General features: G+C 48.9%; 6 protein-coding genes across 6 annotated transcripts; 4 read left to right on the forward strand and 2 right to left on the reverse strand.

Annotated features, from left to right (window-relative positions):
- Positions 1–1,774: 1,774 nt before the first annotated feature.
- On the forward strand, positions 1,775–4,480 carry F5891DRAFT_585733 (permease family-domain-containing protein). The gene is made up of 15 exons (XM_041372370.1): positions 1,775–1,905; positions 1,977–2,057; positions 2,120–2,149; positions 2,202–2,219; positions 2,279–2,500; positions 2,570–2,649; positions 2,702–2,809; positions 2,874–2,887; positions 2,944–3,015; positions 3,081–3,162; positions 3,218–3,416; positions 3,469–3,532; positions 3,587–3,763; positions 3,816–4,038; positions 4,093–4,480. The coding sequence occupies exons 1-15, from the start codon at positions 1,873–1,875 to the stop codon at positions 4,412–4,414; spliced, it is 1,725 nt and encodes a 574-aa protein (XP_041222111.1). The 5' UTR covers positions 1,775–1,872; the 3' UTR covers positions 4,415–4,480.
- A 1,320-nt stretch (positions 4,481–5,800) lies between these two features.
- Positions 5,801–9,603, reverse strand: F5891DRAFT_585740 (enhancer of polycomb-like-domain-containing protein). Its single transcript, XM_041372371.1, has 5 exons — positions 9,192–9,603; positions 8,569–9,066; positions 8,309–8,518; positions 7,747–8,253; positions 5,801–7,698 (listed from the first exon to the last, which is right to left on the reverse strand). Exons 1-5 carry the CDS (start codon positions 9,366–9,368, stop codon positions 6,085–6,087), a joined length of 3,006 nt encoding a protein of 1,001 aa, XP_041222112.1. The 5' UTR covers positions 9,369–9,603; the 3' UTR covers positions 5,801–6,084.
- Positions 9,604–13,047: 3,444 nt separating this feature from the next.
- Positions 13,048–16,526, forward strand: F5891DRAFT_1052937 (uncharacterized protein). Its single transcript, XM_041362560.1, has 8 exons — positions 13,048–13,434; positions 13,499–13,738; positions 13,798–13,856; positions 13,903–14,238; positions 14,262–14,525; positions 14,580–14,711; positions 14,760–15,549; positions 15,591–16,526. Exons 1-8 carry the CDS (start codon positions 13,302–13,304, stop codon positions 16,280–16,282), a joined length of 2,646 nt encoding a protein of 881 aa, XP_041222113.1. The 5' UTR covers positions 13,048–13,301; the 3' UTR covers positions 16,283–16,526.
- A 2,155-nt stretch (positions 16,527–18,681) lies between these two features.
- On the reverse strand, positions 18,682–20,015 carry F5891DRAFT_1192888 (uncharacterized protein; the record flags this gene model as incomplete). Its single annotated transcript, XM_041367665.1, has 3 exons — positions 18,682–18,739; positions 18,792–19,317; positions 19,370–20,015. 3 exons carry the CDS (start codon positions 20,013–20,015, stop codon positions 18,682–18,684), a joined length of 1,230 nt encoding a protein of 409 aa, XP_041222114.1.
- A 576-nt stretch (positions 20,016–20,591) lies between these two features.
- F5891DRAFT_1246495 (uncharacterized protein) lies at positions 20,592–21,432 on the forward strand (the record flags this gene model as incomplete). The annotated part of the gene is made up of 1 exon (XM_041369818.1): positions 20,592–21,432. The coding sequence occupies exon 1, from the start codon at positions 20,758–20,760 to the stop codon at positions 21,430–21,432; it is 675 nt and encodes a 224-aa protein (XP_041222115.1). The 5' UTR covers positions 20,592–20,757.
- Positions 21,433–21,551: 119 nt separating this feature from the next.
- On the forward strand, positions 21,552–22,367 carry F5891DRAFT_585994 (uncharacterized protein). Its single transcript, XM_041372372.1, has 7 exons — positions 21,552–21,660; positions 21,750–21,752; positions 21,819–21,885; positions 21,951–21,953; positions 22,017–22,091; positions 22,156–22,158; positions 22,209–22,367. The coding sequence occupies exons 1-7, from the start codon at positions 21,623–21,625 to the stop codon at positions 22,263–22,265; spliced, it is 246 nt and encodes an 81-aa protein (XP_041222116.1). The 5' UTR covers positions 21,552–21,622; the 3' UTR covers positions 22,266–22,367.
- The last annotated feature ends 790 nt before the right edge of the window (positions 22,368–23,157 follow it).

Here is a 23,157-nt window from a genome sequence, read left to right on the forward strand (position 1 = left end):
TAACCTGGCTATTCAATTGCAAGCTCATCGAATAGCCTTGTGTATCAAGGAAGTAGTCAGCACGCAGCTGAACTCTCTCACTCTTTCAACTATGCCGCTATCCAAATCGTGTTTGGCCTCGCAATGCCAGATTGGGCTTATCTGCATCTCAACAAGGCTCACAGTGCATGTCACATTATGCACGCGATATCGGAAGCTGACAGCAAGTGCTATGGTCGGCCTGGGCCCGCCCCCAGTCCATCGCCTCCCGAATGACACGTATGGCTATAGCCTATTAGCATTAGTACTGGCAGAAAGGTAAGCTGTCCGTGCCATCCATTTTGCCCCTTGCCCCTGCATGACCTATATGCCATCAATGTGGCATGAATATGGCCAAAGACGGGCTGCCAACGTTACGACACTCTGGGAGATGCTTGAAAGTTTCTGCGTATTCTGATGGACTGTTTATTGATTCAAATCTGTCTGTTCTAGCTCGGAGAATCTGCGGCGTTGCGATGATATTGGTTACTAGCATACGTCCTCTATTTCCGATAGAACGTTATCGACAACATACTACAACCTATGGGGGTTTATGGGCCTCAAATAGCCAATAATAGCCCATCTTATTAACCTTCTGATCAGTATCTTTGTCACTATAGGTTGGCACCTCAGGGTGTCCCCGGTGTCCCTCCGTGGTTCGAGCACATTTCTGAGTCCAGCCCAGCCTGGGTTTTTGACTTTTCTGAAACAGCGAGACAGCAATTACTACCGTAAGCCTCGTGCTGCGCGCGCCCCTTGATAATCTCATGTGATGTCTTATCATTCCCTTTTGAAACGTTTCAAACTTAGCTCTGTTTCATCACTGAGGAGTGCTTCGGAGATTCATGTACCATTCTGCAATGTTTCTGAAGTTTCGAAGTACAGCCAACGATACTTGAATAAGAAGTATCTTGCCAATGGCCCGGTAACCCAGGCTCGGCACGAATCGAGGGCATCAGACCTCTAATCGATATGAACGTGAGACATCGATACGAGACAATGTTGTTCTTGTGGGTAACTAGTGGGGCCTTGCAGTAATTAATCATGAGATGCCCTTTGACAAATTCGGTGCTCCATTTGTGTTCTGCTGCACATGGCTGTTGTGTATTTTCGGTCAGTGGTGTCAGAACTAGGACTGGGGAGAAGTTCATCTCCGGCCCTACAACATATGCATGAGATAACGGGTATGGACTGAATGAAGTTCGAGTGAGATTACGGGACTACGACGATTAAATCCCAGGTCAACCAATTTCATGACCAAAGGCGCGAATGTGGAGACGATGCCAGAACCAAAGCCAATAATTCATTACCTCAATATTACTATCAACCATTACACCGAGGTCATCGTTTTATGTAATCGATGACTCGGAAAGCTGGCCGAGGCTTCTCAACTGCGCTAAACTCAAATGTTTCGAAATTCAGATCAGTTTTTCGATCAGGACACTGACCTGGTGACCGGCAATACATTTGGGATGATTATAACAACCCTATTCGGGTCCACATTCAGGTATGATTATTTTATTTATCCTGAAGTATCCAAGGCGAGGAAAAGTGCAGTGCATGTTGGCCTAGAAATGGCAATGGGTATTAGGACCCCCTGGGGCCTGCAAGGCCTGTATAGCTATGAGGAATCTTGGCGAGGGGAATTCCTGGAATGGAAGCTTAAGGGAAGGTTTGATGTGGCTAATAACGTGATGCGTATATGGTTCTGTCACCACATTCGGTAACTCCTAGTGTATACCACATCAAGTCTGAAGTGAGAGTTTCGCTTCACCTTCCTTAGGTTCCCCCCTCTTAATTAGAATCTGTTATATAGCTCTCTCTTTAATCCATTTTTTTCTCACCTCTGTCGATATGCTCACTTTCGCCGATAGGCTCAACGCCCAGGTCCGTACATCTCCTGGGCCACCGCAGCCAGTTCATCTTCTTCATAACAACGTTTTCTTCCTTCTTTGTAGGTTGCTGACTCTGCAATCGGACGATGGTTTCGCCTAGAGGGCTCTGGTCATGCCCGCGAGCGCGAAGGTTCACGTTTCATGGTTCGTTGCTTGTTCTGAAGCCCCATCACACCTCATAATCTGATGTGATTTGCATCCACCAGACAGATGTTCGTGCAGGTATAACGACCTGGGTGAGAAACAATGTTTCACCGTTGAAATTGTTTTTGTTGACACGCTTGTCAGGCGGCCATGGCGTACATCGTATGTTTTTGTTCGTCACCGTCAAATCACCATTCAATTAAATGATCTTTCCCTGCAAGATCTCTGTCAACGCTTCCATCGTATCCGACTCTGGGGGAACTTGTGTCTGTGAAGCTGCCAATAACTGTGTCACCGATGCGGCATATCTCCAATGTATCCAAGAGGTGAAACAAGATCTCATCACTTCCACGGCAGCCATGTCTGCCCTTGCATCAATCTTAATGGGCGCCCTTGCCAATTTGCCTGTGGGTATGGCTCCAGGGATGGGACTCAATGCCTATGTACGTCCGTCAGCAACCTGACGACCATCTCGATTCTACTAGACATGCTAATTAACACCATTTCGACAGTTCACCTACTCTGTTGTAGGTTATCACGGCAGCGGCTTTATCACCTACCGGGAAGCTCTGGCCGCTGTCTTCTTGGAAGGGTAGGTCAATTTCTCCCGTGGGACTCCTTGCCTGACTAGACGCCCTTTGCAGATGGATCTTCTTCATTCTATCCCTTCTCGGTTTACGTCAATGGCTTGCTCGCATTATGCCGCAATCACTTGTCCTTGCTGTAGGTGCTGGTATCGGACTGTACATTGCGTAAGTTCATGGTTCTTCGCCGATCGTTTATGAACCTGCGACTGATGTTGCCATCGTGCCACAGCTTCATCGGATTGAGTTCGTCCACGCACGTTTCTTCTCATGGGTTATCGTTATTCATCAGTTTCACACAGCATCCGGTGGCTTGAATGTGATTGGAGGTGACACCACCAACCTTGTTGGCCTTGGCGGCTGCCTTGAGTCAGGTACGCCCATTTAATTGACATGGCATCGCTGCATCGCCATCGAGTCTGACAGTTTACATTTATAGATTGGTTGGAAGGTCTACCATACTTCTGTGGTAGTCAAGTTCTACGGAGTCCTACCACATGGCTTGGTATCTTTACCGGCGGGTATGTATGGTCCGCGTCTTATCTTTATCTTTACTTACGGCATAACCTAACCTAGTATCCTCACGATCCTATTGATGCTTTATCGTGTCAAGGGGTCCCTCCTAATCGGTATCTTCATCACTTCCATAATTTCTTGGCCACGAAACACTTCTGTCACATACTTCCCACACAACGAAGCTGGTGATCAGCTGTTCGATTTCTTCAAACAGGTCGTTACTTGGCATCCCTTACAACATATTGGTAATGCACTAGATGTAAGCAAAATCCCAACGATATACAGGGCGAAGCTCATGCTTTACTTCTAAGTATAACTATGGTAAAGGAAAGGTGTGGTACGCACTAATAACCTTCCTTTATGTCGACATCTTGGGTGAGTGTTTCAATAATGCCACGAAATCACATCTGGAATCAACATTTTATTAAGATACCACCGGTACTCTTTACTCTATGGTTAAATTTGCTGGCCTTCGTGATCCCGTCACCCTTGATTTCGAAAACTCTACCATCGCATACTGTGTTGATGCCTTCTCTATCTCCATGGGTGCACTCGCAGGTACAAGTCCCGTCACGGCATTCATTGAGAGTGCCACAGGTATTGCTGGTATGAACATTATTTCCTTAATAAATCATCTTGAATCTGACTCAGCTTGCAGAGGGGGGTAAGACTGGTATTACTGCAGTCGTCACTGGACTCCTCTTCTTCCTCTCCGTCTTTTTCGCGCCCATCTTCGCCTCCATTCCACCCTGGGCTACCGGCGGCGCGCTCGTTGTCGTCGGCTCGCTCATGATCCGAAATGTTCGCGATATCAACTGGGACTATGTCGGCGATGCTGTTCCTGCTTTCCTCACCATTCTATTTATTCCTCTGTCATACAAGTGAGTCTCCTGAACATGTTTCAAAGAGTTTCAGATGTTAACAGCAAGCCACAGCATTGCGTATGGCGTCATTGTTGGCGTGTTCTCCTATGTCATCATTAACGGCTTCGTGTGGATTGTCTCCAAGATCTCCAACAATGCAATCATGCCACCCAACTACGACGCATCCGAGCCCTGGGTCGTCCCCCCCGGCGGTATCGTGCCCGCCTGGCTCAACGTCCTGTTTAGGCGTAACACCCGCATCATCGAGGAGTCGCCCTCAGAATACCCGTTCCAGGTGCGCCAACGCCACTCGAATATCTCAGTCGACACGACGTCGCAAGAGAATCCTTTGACACCTAGGAAGTCAGGTTTCAAGTTCACGAGTGAAAAATAAAACGAGTTATTGTTGTAGTGCTGCACCTATCATTCTCGATTTCGCGATATCCACTCTGCTATCGATCTCCCTCCGCTTTGCCTCGGACCCACTACCAGGCTTCCACTCTTTTGGCTTTGAGATTCTATTTGTTATCTATTGCATATATCATACGTATCGTATATTGTACATAGCAGATGTGGTGGTGGACTTTTGTTCTCGCTGTTGTATTTGTCCCATAGTCTTGCCATAGATAGTGTTTGTACAGAACAGCCTGTGGGGTTCATATATGACGCTTTATCCTGGAGTATATTACATATGATACCAGCCTCATTTTCCCACCGGGCACACGGACACTGAAGAAATGCCCGGTAGTTGTACACCGCTAGGGATTTGTTGAATATCCGTTCCATCAAATTCACATTCTCCGATGTGTGTTTCAACTTGCATCTTGTGTAAGCACAGCAAGGCTTGATGACCGTGACATCGGTCCAGGGATATTAGTCAGGCACAATCTAGAGGGTGATCATTTGTACCATTTCGTCTGATGCCGTTGGTGATACTGACCGTCAGTTAATGGCCTGACTGTTGCCTCGAGTATATAGCGATGAGCACTTAGTTGATTAGGACGATTCAATCATCCGCACTGCCCGACCACAAGGACGGCGGATCTTGGGCGGCTCGCGGTAGCTTGGGAATCTCACCTCTTGAGAGCATGTGGTCACCAGCCTCGGCCCTCGCGCGCCATCAGTTTAAGACCAAGTTCACGCACAGAAGTGATGACCGACGTGGTGACTGCCGCAGGGTTTAACCACATATTAGCCGTTGTTGGTAGGGCACTGAAGCTAGCATGATCGGCTGAAAAAACAACGTTGTTTAGCCCCAGTCACTAGCTCAGTATATTAGGCCTATAGGTACCAGGGGCATGCCTGCATGAAACGCTCCGGGTCATGTGCCTCGTTGCTTATGACCTGTCGAAAGAATTGACCTTGCGACCCGCAGGAAATACTTGCATGATTGGAGGATGGTCGATGATACCTAAAATCAAAGTCTGTACGATTGGAACACCAGCCAATAGCAAAGTGAACTTGTACATCACATGTTATGCAAGTGAAACAATACCACGAGCGCCCATCCATACATCTTGATATAGAAGTGCTGATCCGGGCCAAAAAAAGTCGATTTGATGCAATTTTGATAAGTACCACTGTGTTGAAACCCGATGTAAGCCGAAGGGCCGAGTACCTACCTTCGAGCACGGGTATCATACCTGTCACAGTATTTTGCAAGCCACCGGCGCTGGCTGAGGAACACCACGCCGTCCACCTGCTCATCATTATGAGCGCGGAATGGTAATTTGGATGGTTTGAGTTTTCTTCGAAGGATGTAGGTAGGTGCACGAGTTAGCAATGACCGTGAAATTAAACCCGAGAGCGCTCATATCCGCCAGCACTGGCCTGATCAATGCGCAAACAATCGTGTGTCCCACGACTATGCATCTCGGTTGGCCCAGGTAGGTGCAAAACTGAAAATGCCTCAAATTGCGACAATAATACATAACTGGAAAGCAGATAAAACGGAGTGATATTGTAACCAAAACAGAGCGGAAAGAATATAAACGGAGTGGTAATGTCAGGGATCACAGAGAGATACGCGGGAAAACCCGATTGCATAACGCCCAGTGGTGCATACTAATATCCGCCTTGCGAACTCTGTACTACCTGCTGGTGCTGCAGAGACGGGGAAGCCATTTTCATGGTCTGTGGGGGCGGCGGACGAGGGGGGGACTGATGGGAAGGTAGTGGGATAGACGACGGCAGTGGAGATGGGCTGTTGTGCTGCATATGGGGCGACATGACATACTGATTTGGTAGCAATTGACCGACCTGCGGAGGAACATTGATGCTCCCGGCACGATTCGCGGTTCGCATACCATTAGCAGACGGTGTGCGCATTGGTAGATTGCCCGGCGTAATATGAGGGCTCGGCGTCCCTTCGTTAAGCTGCGCGGGCTGCTGATGAGGTGACGCTAAGCCTGGCCACTGCCGTCCCTGAGGAAATTTGTGGAGATTGGCGCCACCCGGCAGCTGCACATTGAAGTGGGTGCCATTCGGCACGAGATGCCCTTGGTACGGAACTTGCGGGCGTCCCTCCGGGTTCTGTGCAAGCGCCATCTTAAAAGATTGCATTTGCTGCAAAGTGATGCCATTTGGCTGACGCATGACGGCCCCGTTGGGCAGGGCATAACCGTTCATAGGGATGCTGTAACTACTGAGTGGAGGCGGGACGTGCTGGGACTCGGTCTTGGGACGCGCTGGTGAGCCGGCCTGATTGGAGTGGGAAGGATCAGCAGGGGGAGACATCTGCACGTCTGTAGACTGATGTGCTGTGCCATTGATGGTCGTGGTGGTATTAGTAGCGATGCCATTGGGTGCAGCGATCAGCCTGACTGAGTCGCCATCTGACGTAGGAGTGCCAACATGGTTTCCATTGACCCCGTTCGTGGGAGTAGTGCGAGGGGGAGAGGACTGCTGCACTACAGTAGGCGAACTTGGGGATGCGAGATTCCCAACAACCGGAGGACGCATGGGACCATTTGATGAGATGCGCATCTGCGGAATGGCAGATGGCGGTTGCATCGCTTTGACATGTGCTTGCATGGATATCGGCACACCATTCGGCATTGGAATGCCCGCAGGAGCCGCACGAGTGGCCGACAGCGGCATACCCCCAGGATATACCCGCTGAACGCCATGTTGATCGCGGCGGATACTGTACTGGGGTTGCACTCCAAGGCGGTATGGGGAGACAGTGTGTTGGCGGCCGTCCACGGTCACGACAATGGTGTTGTCTGTCGTAAGCGCCTGATGGTCTTGATCTGACAACAATGTCATCATTTGACGGAGATACTTTGGATCATAGTCATCGATGAGGATCCGATCTTGCTCGTCCGTACCCTCAGGTCCAACGGTGGGCTCATCATCTTGATCGAACTTCCAGCGCTCACGTAGACGAGACGACATCTCTTCATCATCCTCGGGAATGATGGCATCCATGCGCCGTGCAAACGCTTGCCGTCGTCGTATGAATGTGGAATCATCGCCACGAATTCCGTAGCGTTGAATAAAAGCGTCGTGACGATCGATCGTAGAGTTGCCTAGACGAGTCACACGGTGGCGGACATAACGCACACGCTCAGCTTCCTCGTCTGCTACATTTGGTGATGGTGTCGACGGGCGCGAGGAGGAAAAAATTGCCTTCCAGTGACGTCGCGGAAAGGAAAATGTTGGGCGTTGATAAGGATTCTGAAAGAAAGGGTAAGCGTTTGAAATATGTACTGCAAGTAGTCCTACCTCCACCACATCTTCATACCCGTGGTCACGTTCCTTTTGGCTCGCAAGGTCACGCTCCATGGCTGCATTAATGAGGCTGAGACGTTCCTTAGGCCGGATAGATGCCTCGACAGCGACAGCCGGAGATCCCGGGTCCCCGCTCTCTCTCGTACGTATCTTGAGTCCAGTGATACGATTGGATTCGATCTTGGGTTTCTTTGCTACTCTCTCTTTGTCGAGTAGAAGCTCCTCGTCCTCTTTAGTACCCAACGAGGGAAACTTGCGCTTGAGCTCGGCGAACTCAAAGCGCTTGTCCCAAACCTGTAGTGTTTGCTGCGTGTAGTCACGCTTGAGATTTTCTCGAGAAAGGAGCGTTTTAGCGAGCTCTAGACCCTGCGTCAACTCGTTCTGCAACCGCAAAAGCTTATCAGATGACGTCGCCTGCGAAGCACGGGTTTTCCGAACAGCCTTGATCTCGCGACGGCGGAAGCAAATGTAAGACTCATTGAGCACGTCCGACTCATCGAACTAATAAGTAGTTTAAACAACCTTATTCGAATCATACACACATAGATATACTCACATTCAAACTGGGTATAATTCGGTGGCCTTTTCTCTCGATGCGGCGATCACGCCAATAAGGATAAATGACTTTTGCCAAGCGTAGTAGTAGAGCAGGTTGGGGTATCCATGTCGGCACTGTAAATGTGGCAAACATAGAGGGTGGTAATGGAGAGGAAAATGCTTCTTGATAGTCCGTAAACGGAGGAAATGCCATGCCGGACTCGAGGCCCTGTGACATAAATCAGCGCTGCATTGTGATTGTTAGGTAAATAAACTTACATGGTGCAAGAACTCCGTCGTGTCATGGGTGACCTTCTCAAAGATGCCCATTACAAGTTCGAACTCGTCTTCCGTGATAGCAAGAGGTTGTGTCGGCTCGGGCTCCTTGCCTTTCGCCTTGGCACTTCGTTGGGACAGACCAGAGCGAGTGGTTGCGCCAGAGGCTGAAAGAGCACCCTGGGCACTCGTGCCTTCACCACGCGCCTCCTCGTTGTTTCTGTCGAGCCACTCCTTATCGCGTTCATCCATATAGTACGTGAACAAATCGATGAGCGCGTTTGTGACTGCCTCATCGACAGTCTCTGAGGATCTGATGTACGCGCCTGGGTCTTCCCAACGCTGAGAAGGATATAACTCGTCATAGTTGTCGACGATACCGGTGGAGTCTGGTGTGGGAATATATGCGGCGGGTGCGACGGCCTTCTCCCCACGTGTTGAGCGACCCACCGATTGGTGTCTGTGGGACGCGGCAGACAGCACCGCCTGCAAGTGATGCTCCTAAGCGGAAATATGAGTCAGCCATCGATAAGAGATTTCCCACGACCACCAGCCAATGAGAAACAGACACGTCAGCCTGTTCAACAAGGGCATTGAAAGCGACGACGAGAGGGAAAATGACTCACATTGGCGTCCTCAGCGTCCACGCCAGCAGTGCTAATGATCCTGGCCTTTTCCTCGTCCTCGTCCAGCACGAGAGGGTCTGCATCGATGCTACCTTGGATGACCTTAAGGCGTGTCTTGTTGGTAACTCGATTGCGATTTCGAAGGGTCGAGGTACCCAGATTCGGGTTGCGGGGCATGACATGGAGACGTGGCAGGATGAAGATGAGTTCAAGGGAGACTGGCTTCTACTAGTTAAGCTCCTCGTCGTCGTCGGTGGCAGCGGCGGCGTGGTCGGAAATTTGCCGAAAAAGTCCTCGGCCCGAGATAAAACAATAAAAATCTGACAAATACCAAGGGTTTCCCCGGTGTTTGTCCTAACCAAATAATCTCACTGCAGCGCCTCAGGACTTTGTCAGGACCAATACACTAGCTACGTCAGTATGAAGCTGCCAGAATATCATCTAGCTATTATATATATGCTGGAATTCGTAGTTAGGGCACAAGAAATGGCGGGGGAACAAGAGTCTTATCAGACGAAACTCTTTGTGAGAAGTACTGGAGATGCGCACCTTTATTATGCAGCCAAGAAAGAATACATTGATGATTCTCTAAATTGTGATGAATGAGAAACGACATTCATCCAATGAGTTATCGTTGGCAACGAACATAGAAAGAGTATCCTGCATCAGAAAATCAGCTGAAATGGCATGTGCAACCAGGATATACGGGTCGCACCTATTTCCAAGTCTCAACAAAGGTGCACATGCAACAGTCAGGTAAAACGAGGATGTATGCGTTCCAAAACGCTCCCATCTACAACCTTGACCGACTACCGACATGCCAACGACCGGCAACATGCAAGTTCTGCGAATAGTGAGAGCCCAGCTTGAAGTCGCCCGTCAGATGACAGCGAACAAAAGCAAAGACCGATTGAACGATGTGTACGCATGTTTCCTACAAGGATCACCAACAAAATATGAGAATGCTGTACATTTCGGATGAGCACGAGGACGCGCGGAGCTGACTTACAAACAAGGGCAACGCTGCACGTACGCAAAATGTAAAAAAAACGGTCGATATAGGCAACGACAGCAAATACGAGACACTGCAGCCACTATCGCAATGTGGGATTGACATTGAGGTCGTCACCATACTCGCTGCTGACTCTGCTCCCATCGCACTCATCGGATGCCGATTGCAGTGAACCAATATACTCAACAGAGCACTCTGTTAACTTGGGAGCCTTTCAGAACATCGTGGGTCAATCATAGCTACAGACACTTGTCAGGTTCGTCATTGCATGATTCCCAAGCCAAGGAGACGTTACCCTGATCCCCACTCGATACTCCAGACACTGTTGCCAAAAATTACAATTTAGACAGCCTCCGGTGAACATGTTAATGTTAAGGTAGTTTGTGACGGGAGAGATGGAGGGGCAGCATGCATGACGATGAGAAATAGCGGAAGGGAATGGTGAATGAGCTAAACAAGCGGTTTCGCCTGCTCATCACTTGCACTCAGCCACGTGGGTAATAACAGTCACACATCAAGCCACAACCGGGTCAAGCTGTTCAAACTTCACAAGTCTCGGCCAGTCTCATCATACCTCCTAGCCAATATTATCGTCTTTCTCGCCAAGGCTGCTCGCCGCAAAATAAATATGCAGGCTGAAACAGATCTAATACTTTCGGGCTTAAGTCGATCTATTCCGAAACTGTTTTAGTGGTGACTACTACCGGCTGACTGAGGGCTTACCCACAGTGCATCATGATTCTGGGATCAGAACAACTTCTTTTTGTGCACGCAGTCCATGCTCTCAATGGAACGGGCTGGAGCCATTCAGCTTATGCCCGACTATGACCCACAATCACTCTGGCAGTCTCAAAAAGGTGTTATGGCTATTCATCGAGATAGTTATCCAGCGCAATTTGCACCTGTGCTAAAGCAGTTTTGCTCAGAGTCAGGATACTGCAGTGTGAAGTTCGTTCAGTTTCTTCTGTTCTGGAAATCGTGCGTTTTCACATCAGCTATCCACATTGTGTTTACCGCGGCTAGCACCAAAGTGTTTTAGAACCCACCATCTTTATGATAGAAACAGCTCGTGGTCTAAGACGTTTCAGGTGATGTTGGTTCGAAAGTTCTCCTCAGGTTATTGAGTGTCACTAATGGACAGTAGTTGATCTGTGATTGACGCGGTATCTTCGGTGATGTGGCCCGTCCTTAGTGCCATTGAGTGTCCCATAGAATTATTGACCTTCTCTTACTTTCAGAATTCTACCTATTGTGCCTCGGAGTCATGAACCTTTGCTGAGAGCTTTGCTCGGCAGGCAAGCGACAGGTTATCATACACTGGTGTATAGCCTGTACTTCACCGCGGCAGATGCGTCGCGCTGGTAGTGGTTTAAAGTTGTCTCGAGTGGTGTGGACTTGCGCGTTTATCATCAGTCTTTTGCATCCCTCCTGGAATCGGATCACAAGACTATTCTTCTCGCCGGTTTCAAGGCGCAATCCGTATGGCGTGTATCACAATGTGAATTTCGTCGGTCGCAAGGAAAATTATGTCTGATCAACCTGCTACGGCAATGCGATGATCTATTGCCACTTCTGGGAGCAGCTGATCAGATGACGTTCAAACCTATTGTCTTAGGACAAATTGTGCCCCCGAAGGTTCGTGACGGTTGGAAGTCAAGCCGTTTTGCTGGCAGTTACAAAACTGTTAAGCTCTGGGTGGAGTTGATGTAACTCGGCCACAGTTCACGACTATTCAGATCGACGGCCCTGATACCTTGGAACAACATGGTCATAACATTGCGGGGACCAGCCTCGTGCCGAAAAGTTGTTTCGGAGGCACATCTTGCCATGTGTGTCTTTCCTTTGGTTATGCTGTGGCTGCTCATACAGAACCTTTATTACAGTTCCGGATGTTGAACTAATGTCTTATGCTGAGCAACATGACGTGCTGCTGGAGCCTCAAAGACACCACTGCTAGCCGAGAATCAATTCACCCTGTAGCCATGTGAGAAGCAGTACTGCGGGTGGGACTGATGTTGCTTATTTCCTCGGTGCTTCACTGGAAACGGGATGTACATTGGGACGTAAGTCTTTGTGCCACAAAAATCATGTTTGTAAATGACTTTGGAAAACGCAGGACATTCAGAACGGCACTTTCACTCGACTGATCAGTGGTGACCCACAAAAGCCGCGACGTATCGATCATCCAGAGGACTAGGCTGCAGCGTGCCAAATGGCCTGCCACGGGATGAACAACAGCGGGAGAACGTTGTGAGCGTCTATGCACTTTGACTGATCTAAATCATCTATTGCAGACAATTTTCAAACTCGCCGAGTTGGGAACTCCGACATTGTAACTAACATTCCATGAGATGGCCCCGAAATCATCGTACAAAGCTGCAGTGTTTCTGTATTCTCTTGACGTGCGTTTTGGAGTTCGAACTTGTTCGACAGTGCCAAGGAATTTTAATGAAATGTTGTAGACTTGTGACACCAAAAGGCGGCCTCACTGATTGCGTATATGTTGTCGTTGTCTCACATTAGAGTGACTGGTTCTTCGCATGTACGAGAATGATGAACTATCACTTGACCATGAAGAGAGAAGATTGTGAAATATGGTGCTGCTAGAGGTGATACGCCACCAAAACTGTGAAGGGGAAGTGGATACAGGAAGTTACTGGTGCACAGAGCGATGAGCTTTTATCCCTTGTGATTGTTCCGCACCAGCATCATCGTGACCTGGAATGTGGTAATGGTTTAAGAGGAAGCGATCATGTCGCCTGTGGTCCGAAGTTCCAAGTTCCAAAGCGCTCTCGGTCCTCATCGGATCCGCTGCTGACGGATCTATTTGGGATTCGGATGCCACGCTGCAATATCTAATTCGGCAGTATCAAATCGGATTTCATTCAATACTTCATTCAGTCCTCGACTTTCCCTGGAAGAAGTTCTTGCAATTGGAACCAGTGGCAGTTCGTCATGTACAGGAAATGAATACAACAAAGCTGCAGCATATCACAGCCTGAGATATTCCTGTTTACGCTTCCAAAGGACCATGGGTTGCAACACAGGAAGCCCGGGCGTCAAACTCCAATTCATATAAAACGACCAAGGAATCTACTATGGGCCTTATCTCCACCTTATCTCGACGCTTCAGTATGAGCAGATACGCAGGAATTATTCATCACTCTCCAGACCAAGGCCTTTTGCATTTGCCGCTTCAAGAGGTCGATGTGAGAGTATGGATGGTCGATAGTGCGCATTTCCATCGCTGTGTAGGCGAAAGTCACTAATCAGCACGCCACTTTCCTCATACTAGTCTCTGCGAGGGTTGTGCTCTCGCAAGTGTTTGAGAACGCATCAGATAGCCCTACCAGCCGGGCCAAATATGTATTCCCTCTTCCAGCGAGCGCTGCCGCTTGTGCTTTTGAACTCGAGCATGCCGATGGCCGTGTTATTGTCGGTGTCGCCAAGGAAAAGTCAGAAGCCGCACAAGCTTTCCAGAGTGCAATGGATGCTGGAAGGACTGCAGGACTTGTAGAATGGGTGACAGACGACAGTATGACTGGCACACATTTCGATGATACTGGATGAGCACTGACTTTGACTTTACTCTAGTATTCACAATCTCAATTGGCTCAATTCCCGCTCGACAGAAGGTCACAGCAAGATTGACAGTGAGTGCACTCTCGTTATTGAATACTTTTTCTTAAGAGCAAACAGTTTGTAATGGATCTTTTAGATGAGGGCAGACGGGACCAGGTCCGTCTACAGCTTCCGATGACTATTGCCGAACGATACGGCGAGACCCCAGCAGCTATGCTCGATGCGTCTACAACTAATGAAAATACGTTCATCAAAATCGCTGTGGACATCATAACAAGTGAAAAGATACAGGAGATACGCAGTCCTACTCACCCGACGATTGCTCGCAAACACTACAAGTCACGCACCGGAAAAAAGTCTGAACGACGGATGTTTGTAACTTGGTCGTCCACGACGTTCCTCGACAAAGACTTCGTATTGACAGTCCATGCTCTTGGACTCGATAAGCCCGGTGTTTCGCTGAAGTTGATCCACAGGGTCGTAATACCATTGCTATGCAGCTCTCCTTTGTACCAAAGTTCAAAATTCCTCCGCTGAATTCGCAAGAGTACATTTTCGTGATCGATCGAAGCGGAAGCATGAGTGGAGCCCCGATGGAAACAGCTAAGCGCACGCTGGAAATGCTCCTTCACCTTTTGCCAGATTCACAGACGACTTTCAATATTTTCAGCTTTGGAAGCAAAGTGGACGGTCTGTGGAGGAAAAGCGCGTCGTTTAATGAGGCGGAAATGCGTCGTGCGGTAAGTAATTTTTGTCACTGTCCAGAGCAACTAGCTAATGAGTGACATGCACAGATTTCGAGTGTGAAGGGCATGGAAGCAAATTACGGAGGGACAGAAATTGCGGAGGCCCTTAATTTTGCTATCGCGTCACGTAACTGTGACCGCCCGACTGCTATGTTTGTTCTCACTGACGGCGATATACATGTGCGTGTGATGACTTGGCTATAACTTTTCAATCTGACGATAAACTAGGCTTCCGCAAGACTTGACCCATTCACGGTTGTCTCTAGAGCTGTGAAAGGCTGCAAGGTCAATGCACAACTGAGGGTATTCACTCTTGGGATCGGTGAACAAGTCTCATCTGATTTGTGCGAGCGCCTTGCTCGTGAGGGCGAAGGCAAATGTCTGTTAGCTGTCCAAGCCGAGGATATCACAGGGAAATGTGCAATGCTTCTCAACGCTGGTCGGACACGTGAGATCGAGAGTGTCACAGTTGATTGGCATGGTTCGGGGAGCCCGCCAGCTGTCAATTTTTCACCCTTGAATCACCACCACCCGCTTCCGCCCAGCGTTGTGCAGCTAGAACCTTCTCCTTCGATGCAACAAGGGCCGCCAACAATCACAAGTATATTCCCTGGAATGCGACTCAATGTTTTTGCAATCACTACCTTTAGTTCGGTTCCTCGCAAAGTCAGGTTGATTGCGAAAATCAAAGACTTGGGAGAGGTTCTCGATGATCTCGTGCCTGTCATGGAGGTGAAACCATTCAAGGACGAGTGGTCGTTCATTCCACTCCTGCATACCTTAGCTGCACGACAACTCGTGAAGGACTTGGTGGAGCTTAGGGCTCCTCTTCCCAAACCCATCGCACCTGCTTCGGATGAGGACATTCGAAAAGCAGCGATCGTTCGCTTAGGGCTTGATTACCAGCTTGTTAGCAAGCACACATCCTTTTTTGCTGAAGAGTCCGGAAAAGAGACGACAAGGGGGTCACGCGGGTCAATGTCATGGCAAAAGTCTCGGCGGCAGCATAGCCACGCTGGTGCCCCTGCTGATCTTGCTGATAGGATATCCCAAGAACAGATGTGTCCACTGTGCAGACCGTTTTGGACAGCTTGTCTCAGGCGGTTTATTCGGTGTTCAACTTCTTCTTTTCTGATCCTCCCCCCGCACCTCGAAGACGTCAGACGCAGCTTCCCGGCGCGTATTATTCCGCTGCACAATCCCGCTCGGGCTCGCCATCCATTCGGAGTGAATATTCATATCGACACGACAACTCAAGCACGGACACGTTCTCTACATTAAGCTCCTTAGAAGGCTCTTACACGAGTTCTCGATGGTCTTACTCTCGGCCGTCCAGTCCTGTACCTCCCCCAGAAGACCCAATCCAGCGTGTACCATCGCCAGTCCTCAATGTCACGCCACAGGTACATCATGCAGCACCTCCACGTATTGCAGCACCCGTGCCAAAGGAAGCGTACGCCATCATCTCGCTGCAGAACTTCGATGGCTCTTTCACGCCATCGGCTCAATTGGGGGCGCTTGTGGGCATTGATACATTGGCCAAAGCAACAGAACTACAGCTCGATGCGACTGTATGGGCAACTGCAGTTGTTGTTGCGTACCTGAGGCATCATTTGGGTACGCAACAGGATTTATTGGATGCGTTGATGAACAAAACTCTGGATTATGTTGATGGAAGGGCTGCGAATTTGCTCATAGGACGTGATTTTTGGGACTTCGTGAGAATTGCGGAGGAGTCGGTGAGTTCGTGATGAGTTTATTTCCTGACTCCTGCCGCAAGTGGGAGAGCTATGATCTGTATCGTGGTACGTACCTTGAATGGGTATCATTCTCTACTATCCAGTTACTCGATTGATTATATTCCTATTTGTACTAAGATATACCTTATGATATGTACTGCGAAAAATCTGAGTTGTTTGATTTATAGGAATGAATATCTGCAGACCTAGGCTCTAGTGGGGAGTTCATGACAATGTACAGTAGCGCATGCGATTACCAAGTGATGTGCCCCTCAGTGCAAGTTCACTTTCCCAAAGCGCAAGCTAGCCAGGAGAGCGACGACTTGGGTATACGTTCTTTCAAGAACATCCCGCAGTGTATGCGACACCCAACGCGTTGATGTGGAGGCCATCATACATCTAGTACGTAGTTTCCAGCACGACAGGAGGGCTGATGAAGATTCGCTCTCCAGCTTATCGTAATCGTCCACTGCGTGTTCGAGATCGATACCCTTGAATACTATACCAGCCAATTCCTTCTAACCAACGAAGGTGGTTTTAATCCATTGCCATTCAACCTATGTCTAATGCTTTCCCTCCTTGCACGCTCTTGCCACCTTCAATTCAGAAGTCCCCCTTGAACATGCGAATTCTTTCAGCTTAGGTCATTATATTTTTTTTCTTATGTAAAGTAACGGTACTTGAACTATACATGCGATGATTCGTATTAATCCCCAGGAGGAGGAGGTGAATGTTCATTGTTGTCACCAGATACGGAAGCGACGAGGACCCCAGTAGGAAGAATGGATCGCTGAGCTTCGAAGTTGATGTGTCCCACTCCCATATGCTGGGATCTGACTCAGAGGCCCCTGAGGAAGGCGTGTGCTATCGAGTGTCCACGTGAGAGAGAAGTGGGATGGATATGTACGATGTATGAGGCTCTTCCATCTTCTTCAATACGACACCTGTCTTCAATTCGTACAGGCCAAGCGTCTCGTGATACGAGGCATAGAACATGCGTTTCCCATAAGGAAAACTGCGACCGAGTGTACGCCGCCTCTTGATCTTCGAATGTTCGAGCGTGGAGCTTGAGACAAAAAGCGCCATTTTGCTAGGAGCGGAGGTGGGCTTGATGGCATGAGGCTGTTATCATAAGCCTGAGCCTGGACATGTGTCTAACTCACGTCGCCACAGCTTTCCAGATGTAACCAAAAGAGTTTTGCTAATCTCTGTAGCGAGGATCTGCGCGAAACATACTCAAATTGTGTGATACGAATCGACAGTTAAGACGTGCCTTTGAATTAGAAACCTGAGCCCTGGACATAGCTGTTGATGTCCACTGGAGGGAGGCGAAGGGGGAAATCAATGCTAACTAACATTGATTTCCACCTCGAGCACGCTTCTGCAAAGCGTCCTTTCGTGAGATGAGATGAGATGACAGAGGGGTCGCAAGTCAGCGGGAAAGTACATACAGGAAAGTACCTTCAATGGCGGTACCTGTGGAGTACCCTCCGGCAAAGCATCCTTTGGTAGTGGTCACTCTAAGACCATCTCATAAAAAGCCCATAAGCCCAGCTGAAGATGTGTCTTTCATGGAGAATATACAAGTCGTCGAAACAGAGTGCGGGAAGATGGCGAACCTTCGCCGATAACACCAGGCAAGTCAATGAAGTGAAGCAGCAGCACAATAAACGCACCTCTGCAGTATAAAGAAAGACAGACACACTCCCTCCAAAGTCTACCTCGACCGTGCTACACATCATCGGCATCCAGGAGGACCACACTCTGCTGAGCTGCTGGAGATTATGAGAGTGGCATGACCGCAGTCGCAGGTTTTCCCGACGTATGATGACAACTTGACAAGCTCATATGACAAGACCCTTCGGTTATGGGCCTTGGACAGTATTGTGTTGAAGAAAATCAAGAGGCATCGAAGTGAGGTGCGGGCATTGGCGGCGTGATCATTGGTGAGGAGATTGCGAGCCTGTACCACAAGATTTGGTTGCATATTGTGCACACGGGAATACTGGGAGTCTATAGGATGAAGAAGTGATATTGCAGTAAGCTATACGCATACGTTCAAAGGAGTGACGTATGAGCTGGAGTAGCTGCTAGACACCAAAAACAACGATATTCATGCAGGATAGACAGTCAGATTGGAGCGCTGGAAAGCACTGACTGCTCGATTAGGATACATTCTGAAGGCTACGAAGACAAGAGTATATCTATAATTCTCGTAGTTACAATATGCATACACCAACAGTACTGCAATTACCTGGTGGACCCGGATATGCTGTGCTCTCGCAGTCAGTAATACTAGCCTATGCGCGATGCATATGGGACAACGAGTTTTGACAAACGGAGGACCAGATGAAACGACGGTGCCGGCCTACTTCATCCACCAAACAATTGACTCTAGCAGACCTCGAATTCTATGTCACCTGCTCTAAGTCAGTCAACTCACGGAGCCTTGGAATTTCAGCGTCGAACCTTAGTGCACGCGTAAATGCAATTGAAATGGATGGTGTATTGATAGACGCACCAAGTCCAGTCACGTCTCGTTACTAATCCATGGTAGAGTTTAGCCTGGGAGCACGCCCACCCACGAATTGCCAAAGAAAGCGATTGACTGGGAATCATATAGCTGTAGCGGAAGATAGTGGTTGCAACGAGGTTGGCATCCATTTCTGGTACTTTGAAATTGGCGAGTGAGGATGGTTTGGTCAACAGTGTCCAACCGCTCTGGGTGGAGGGGTCCCACGAAAATTGTTCCGAGGACGCAGACAACGCTCTACGGAGCTCGACTCCTGATGTATCTAGTGGAACGGTCCAACAGTGACGATCACCGACCCATCGCGTGATGTTCGGGAGGAATGGAGATTCATAGGGCCGCGCGAGATCCCCGGGCCTGAATAGTGAATAAGCTCTCCAACCTCTTTTGATATACTTTGCAAGAACATCCGGGCGGTGCCTCGATCCAGGGATTTTGAGTGCGCTTCGGTCCTCAAATGTTGCGATTGGGTAAAATGAATATGCTGCATCGAAAGTAATGATGTTCATGACGCAAGCTGTGACCGAGAGCATTAAAGTTCATGTAAAAGAAAGGAAGTTTAAACACACTTGAGTGATATTTCATGACAGTATCGATAGGGTTGTTGATCGTTTCAATCACTTGGACCTGGAGCTCTACAAGCTCTTCATCTATAATTATAAACCGCTTGAAGTTGTAGACTTCAGCGATATTAGAATACCGCGTCGAGCGTATAGGATCTTCGTCCAGCAAATGATGCAATGGGTCCAGGACTCGTATTCTTGACACCGTGCCATCCCAATCAGCTGAAACCTGGCTACGCCAGTCTGCATCTTGATATTTGTGTGGTCCAAATCGATACCCAAAGCTCTCCATCCACTCTAGCACCTCGTAAACGTGACCAGGGTGACAGTAGATGTCGAGGTCTGACTCAGGGTAGAAGGAACGGTCTAAAAATTGAAGTGCACTTGATCCTGAAATGATGAGACCAGTTCGCGCTTGGAGAGAGCGGAATGAAAGGGGATCTGGGAAATAACGCGACAGATGTCGGTTGATGTTGTATGCGCGCTGGCAAAAACGAGTTACTGCTTCACGTATCATGTGGCATGTGCGCGACAACCGCACTAGGGTGCGAGGACTCAGATTGCGGAATATGGAGTCATAGATCGGGGCATTGGAAAAGACGTGTTTCATGCGGCTAGCCCGCTGGCGTGCAGCGCGCGACTCCCACTGCATTATCATTGTCAACGACGAACTCGCAAATTTGCTTGAAGTGATGTTTATATAATCATCGAATACTGCCGAGTTACTATCACTGCGTGTTGTCCAAAAATTCCGACGGCTGAGAGTTGGCGGAGATTCTGGGGGGTCCCCAAGGTTTCAGCCACGTCACCGCCACCAAATATCAGCCAGCCGATACTAAGTCGTAAACTTGATACTCTAAGTCGACGCTCCGCGCAACGATGGCAGATACTATAGCTATCGGCCGGGCCTCCTTGCCTTGATTTCCTCTTCGTATATACGGCGTCGACTTAACCCTTCAACACGCCTCAACGCATACCCAGCTGCAGACCTACCACATTAGTACATATAACGTTAACCCATAGCTAGGGTTTATTCGACGACAAAGGCAACTCTAGCGTCGTTGGTTCTGCTAGCGCTGCTTGTCTCCAACCAACACAACCGACACCACATCACTCAAATTGTACGAGCCTTGCCTGCCTGCCATTTGAACATCTATCGTGGCCGTCGACTCGAGGATAATTACAAGTATGAAGACTCATGTATGGCTTGTAATATACATTGTCTTCCAAAGACTGTCCTTTGATCACCTGTTGGATCTGATTCATAGCGCCGCTTGTGTCCTTGCACTGTGTGTACACCAGCGGGTCTCTACCAGACCAGTTGAATAATCAGACTCCATGTCACGAGAAACGGATATGCTTGTCGTCAGCCAGGTCCAATCGCGAACAAGCTCATGTTCGAAGATGACTTAGATATCGATCAGGAATTCGAAACCTCACAACCTGCTGCCAAGTATGATTGTCCACCCTCACGGGCCTCACCTACTCTGGGCGACAATGAGTATTTTGATCGCGAGGCAGACGCTGATATCATCATGGGCATGGATGAGGATCCTGTTGACAGAGACTTTTATGTTGACGAGGATGTTTGTGTTGACGGAGACCCCATCCTTCGACAGAATTTTGGCATGCATCAAAGCGACGGAGAATACCCTTCCCGACCTGATTCCCCTCCTCTACACTTTCCAGCATCTGATGATGAGTCTCTCGACAATCAAAGTATACTTTCTCTCGATCTCGGCACTTCTGCTATCACACACGACGAGCATCACGAATGGGTTAGTACAGGTGAAGATATCGAGGGAGGTGACGAGCACGTTTGGGACCCAGAGGTGGATCCTGAATACTTATCAAACGATGCTGTCCTCGAGGATGGCCTTGCACAAGAAGACCAGAGCGAGCTGGAGGATATCCTCCCACATGCATTATCAGAACATCCGGCTCTTCTCAATGGTTACTTGACTGTGTTTGTCAATGCTGCATACCGACATGCAACACATGCAGACTTGGAGGCAACACTTACCCTTACTCATACAATAATGAACTCAACAAGGACGTCTGCACTTTGATCCGCTCTGTGAGTCGAATGTATGCGCTTGCAGACTGCAGTGCGCCAGTATAAGTATAGTCAGACTTAGTAGTATTACTTGCTTAATCGAGACCCCACATACGCGGAGTTTGAAACTACCTTTGCTCTTGACGTCGTCCAAGTCGTTACCCATCATTCACAGTTGGTGAGTGTGTCGATCCTCAACAGCCATGCTGATCAAGTCGTTGCCCATTGTTCGCAGGATGATGTGAGTGTATCGACCCTCATTCGAGCAACAGCCACATTGCCCACTGATCTTCAACAGCCATGCTGATCCAAGTCACCCACTGTTCGCAGAGAGTGAGTGTATTGATCCTCCTTCGAACAACAGCCATGCTGATACAAGTCATTGCTCACCGTTCGCAGTTTGTTTGTGAGTGTGTCGATCCTCAACACCCACGCTGATCAAGTCGTTGCCCACTCTTTGCAGAGAGTGAGTGTATTGACCCTCGTTCGAGCAACAGCCATGCTGATTAAGTCGTTGCCCACTCTTCGCAGAGAGTGAGTGTATCTGTCCTCCAAGCTTGAACCATGCTGAGTCAAGTCATTGCCCACTGTTCGCAGGAAGTCAGTGTGTCGACCCTCATTCGAGCAACAGCCATGCTGACTCTCCAAGTCGTTGCCCACCGTTCTCAGGAAGTGAGTGTATGTCCTCCTACGAGCTCGAACCATGCTGAGTCAAGTCATTGCCCACTGTTTGCAGGAAGTGAGTGTGTCATTACCCACAGGTCACAGGCTCACATGGGTGCGGGTAAGGGTGCGGGTGCAAGTGAGGTCTCCGACACCTTAGGGTTTACCCGTATAGATCCTTAATTATACTTGTATCTAGCACGGAGGAGCAGTCTGCTACCGCAATTGTATGATATATTGGGTGGCCACCAGCTGAATTTGACCGCGGCCGTACGCGTGCAGCAGGAGTGCTATATATATATAATTACAGCACTCCTATATATTAATATTATATATATGTGTATATATAATATATAAAGCTCGCGAGGTCGCCCTATCGAGGATAGGCCATGGTTTCAGCCGGTGTCGACGAGAGCGCGAAACCTTGACTGCTACGTAGAGGAAATGCGACAAAACCGCCATGTTGACGCCGGTGTCCAACGAAGGCGCTGACGTGGCTGAAACCTAACCTAGGGTCAGGTTCTACCCTCGTTTCATACAGCCGAAATTTTTGATAACACGCAGTGTATAAACGTTACATAATAAACGTATTTTCTTGGAATTGACTAGGCTAGGCTACTGCTCGGGCCAGAACCGCCGCAGCAAGATCAACGTTGCGTCTCAAATTTCAATCCCCTCAGCTGTGGCTGTTTCCTGCCGTATGTTTTTCGCTGCGAAAGGAAGATTACTGATCCTGCTTCCCAGATCTCAATCCCTCGTTGTGGACAGCGAGAGACAGCAAGATCACACATGGATTTGCCTCGAATGAGTCCAACTCGTCTGCGAGCCCTTCGGGATGCCTGCACGTGGATGGAGCCATCATCCTCATTGGTGTGTTCGCCTCCCTTGGCCTCCTAATCACCTACCACCGGTAGAGGCCGAAGATCCCCGTCGACTCGTTCTGTGGCTTGTCCTTGCTTCGTTCCAATCCGTCGGCGCAACCGCCTCGAGTTTATGGTCAAATATTTTTATGTAGACCCCCCTCCAGATTTGTATTTCAATACCGTCAGCGGTTCACTGATGACAGACCATCAGA

Source organism: Suillus fuscotomentosus (assembly GCF_016647785.1).
Source record: "Suillus fuscotomentosus strain FC203 chromosome Unknown F5891scaffold_54, whole genome shotgun sequence".
NCBI lineage: Eukaryota > Fungi > Basidiomycota > Agaricomycetes > Boletales > Suillaceae > Suillus > Suillus fuscotomentosus.

Coding starts and splice junctions, on each gene's coding strand:
- F5891DRAFT_585733 (XM_041372370.1), top strand. CDS start 1,873: ATGCTCACTTTCGCCGATAGGCTCAACGCCCAG. Junction 3,016..3,080: donor TGGCGGCTGCCTTGAGTCAG/GTACGCCCATTT, acceptor TTACATTTATAG/ATTGGTTGGAAGGTCTACCA. Junction 3,533..3,586: donor CCTTTATGTCGACATCTTGG/GTGAGTGTTTCA, acceptor CATTTTATTAAG/ATACCACCGGTACTCTTTAC.
- F5891DRAFT_585740 (XM_041372371.1), bottom strand. CDS start 9,368: ATGCCCCGCAACCCGAATCTGGGTACCTCGACCCTTCGAAATCGCAAT. Junction 8,519..8,568: donor CGACGGAGTTCTTGCACCAT/GTAAGTTTATTT, acceptor TTTATGTCACAG/GGCCTCGAGTCCGGCATGGC. Junction 7,699..7,746: donor GGTATGAAGATGTGGTGGAG/GTAGGACTACTT, acceptor CCTTTCTTTCAG/AATCCTTATCAACGCCCAAC.
- F5891DRAFT_1052937 (XM_041362560.1), top strand. CDS start 13,302: ATGGGCCTTATCTCCACCTTATCTCGACGCTTCAGTATGAGCAGATAC. Junction 13,739..13,797: donor AGAATGGGTGACAGACGACA/GTATGACTGGCA, acceptor ACTTTACTCTAG/TATTCACAATCTCAATTGGC. Junction 14,526..14,579: donor AGGCGGAAATGCGTCGTGCG/GTAAGTAATTTT, acceptor TGACATGCACAG/ATTTCGAGTGTGAAGGGCAT.
- F5891DRAFT_585994 (XM_041372372.1), top strand. CDS start 21,623: ATGCTGATCAAGTCGTTGCCCATTGTTCGCAGGATGAT.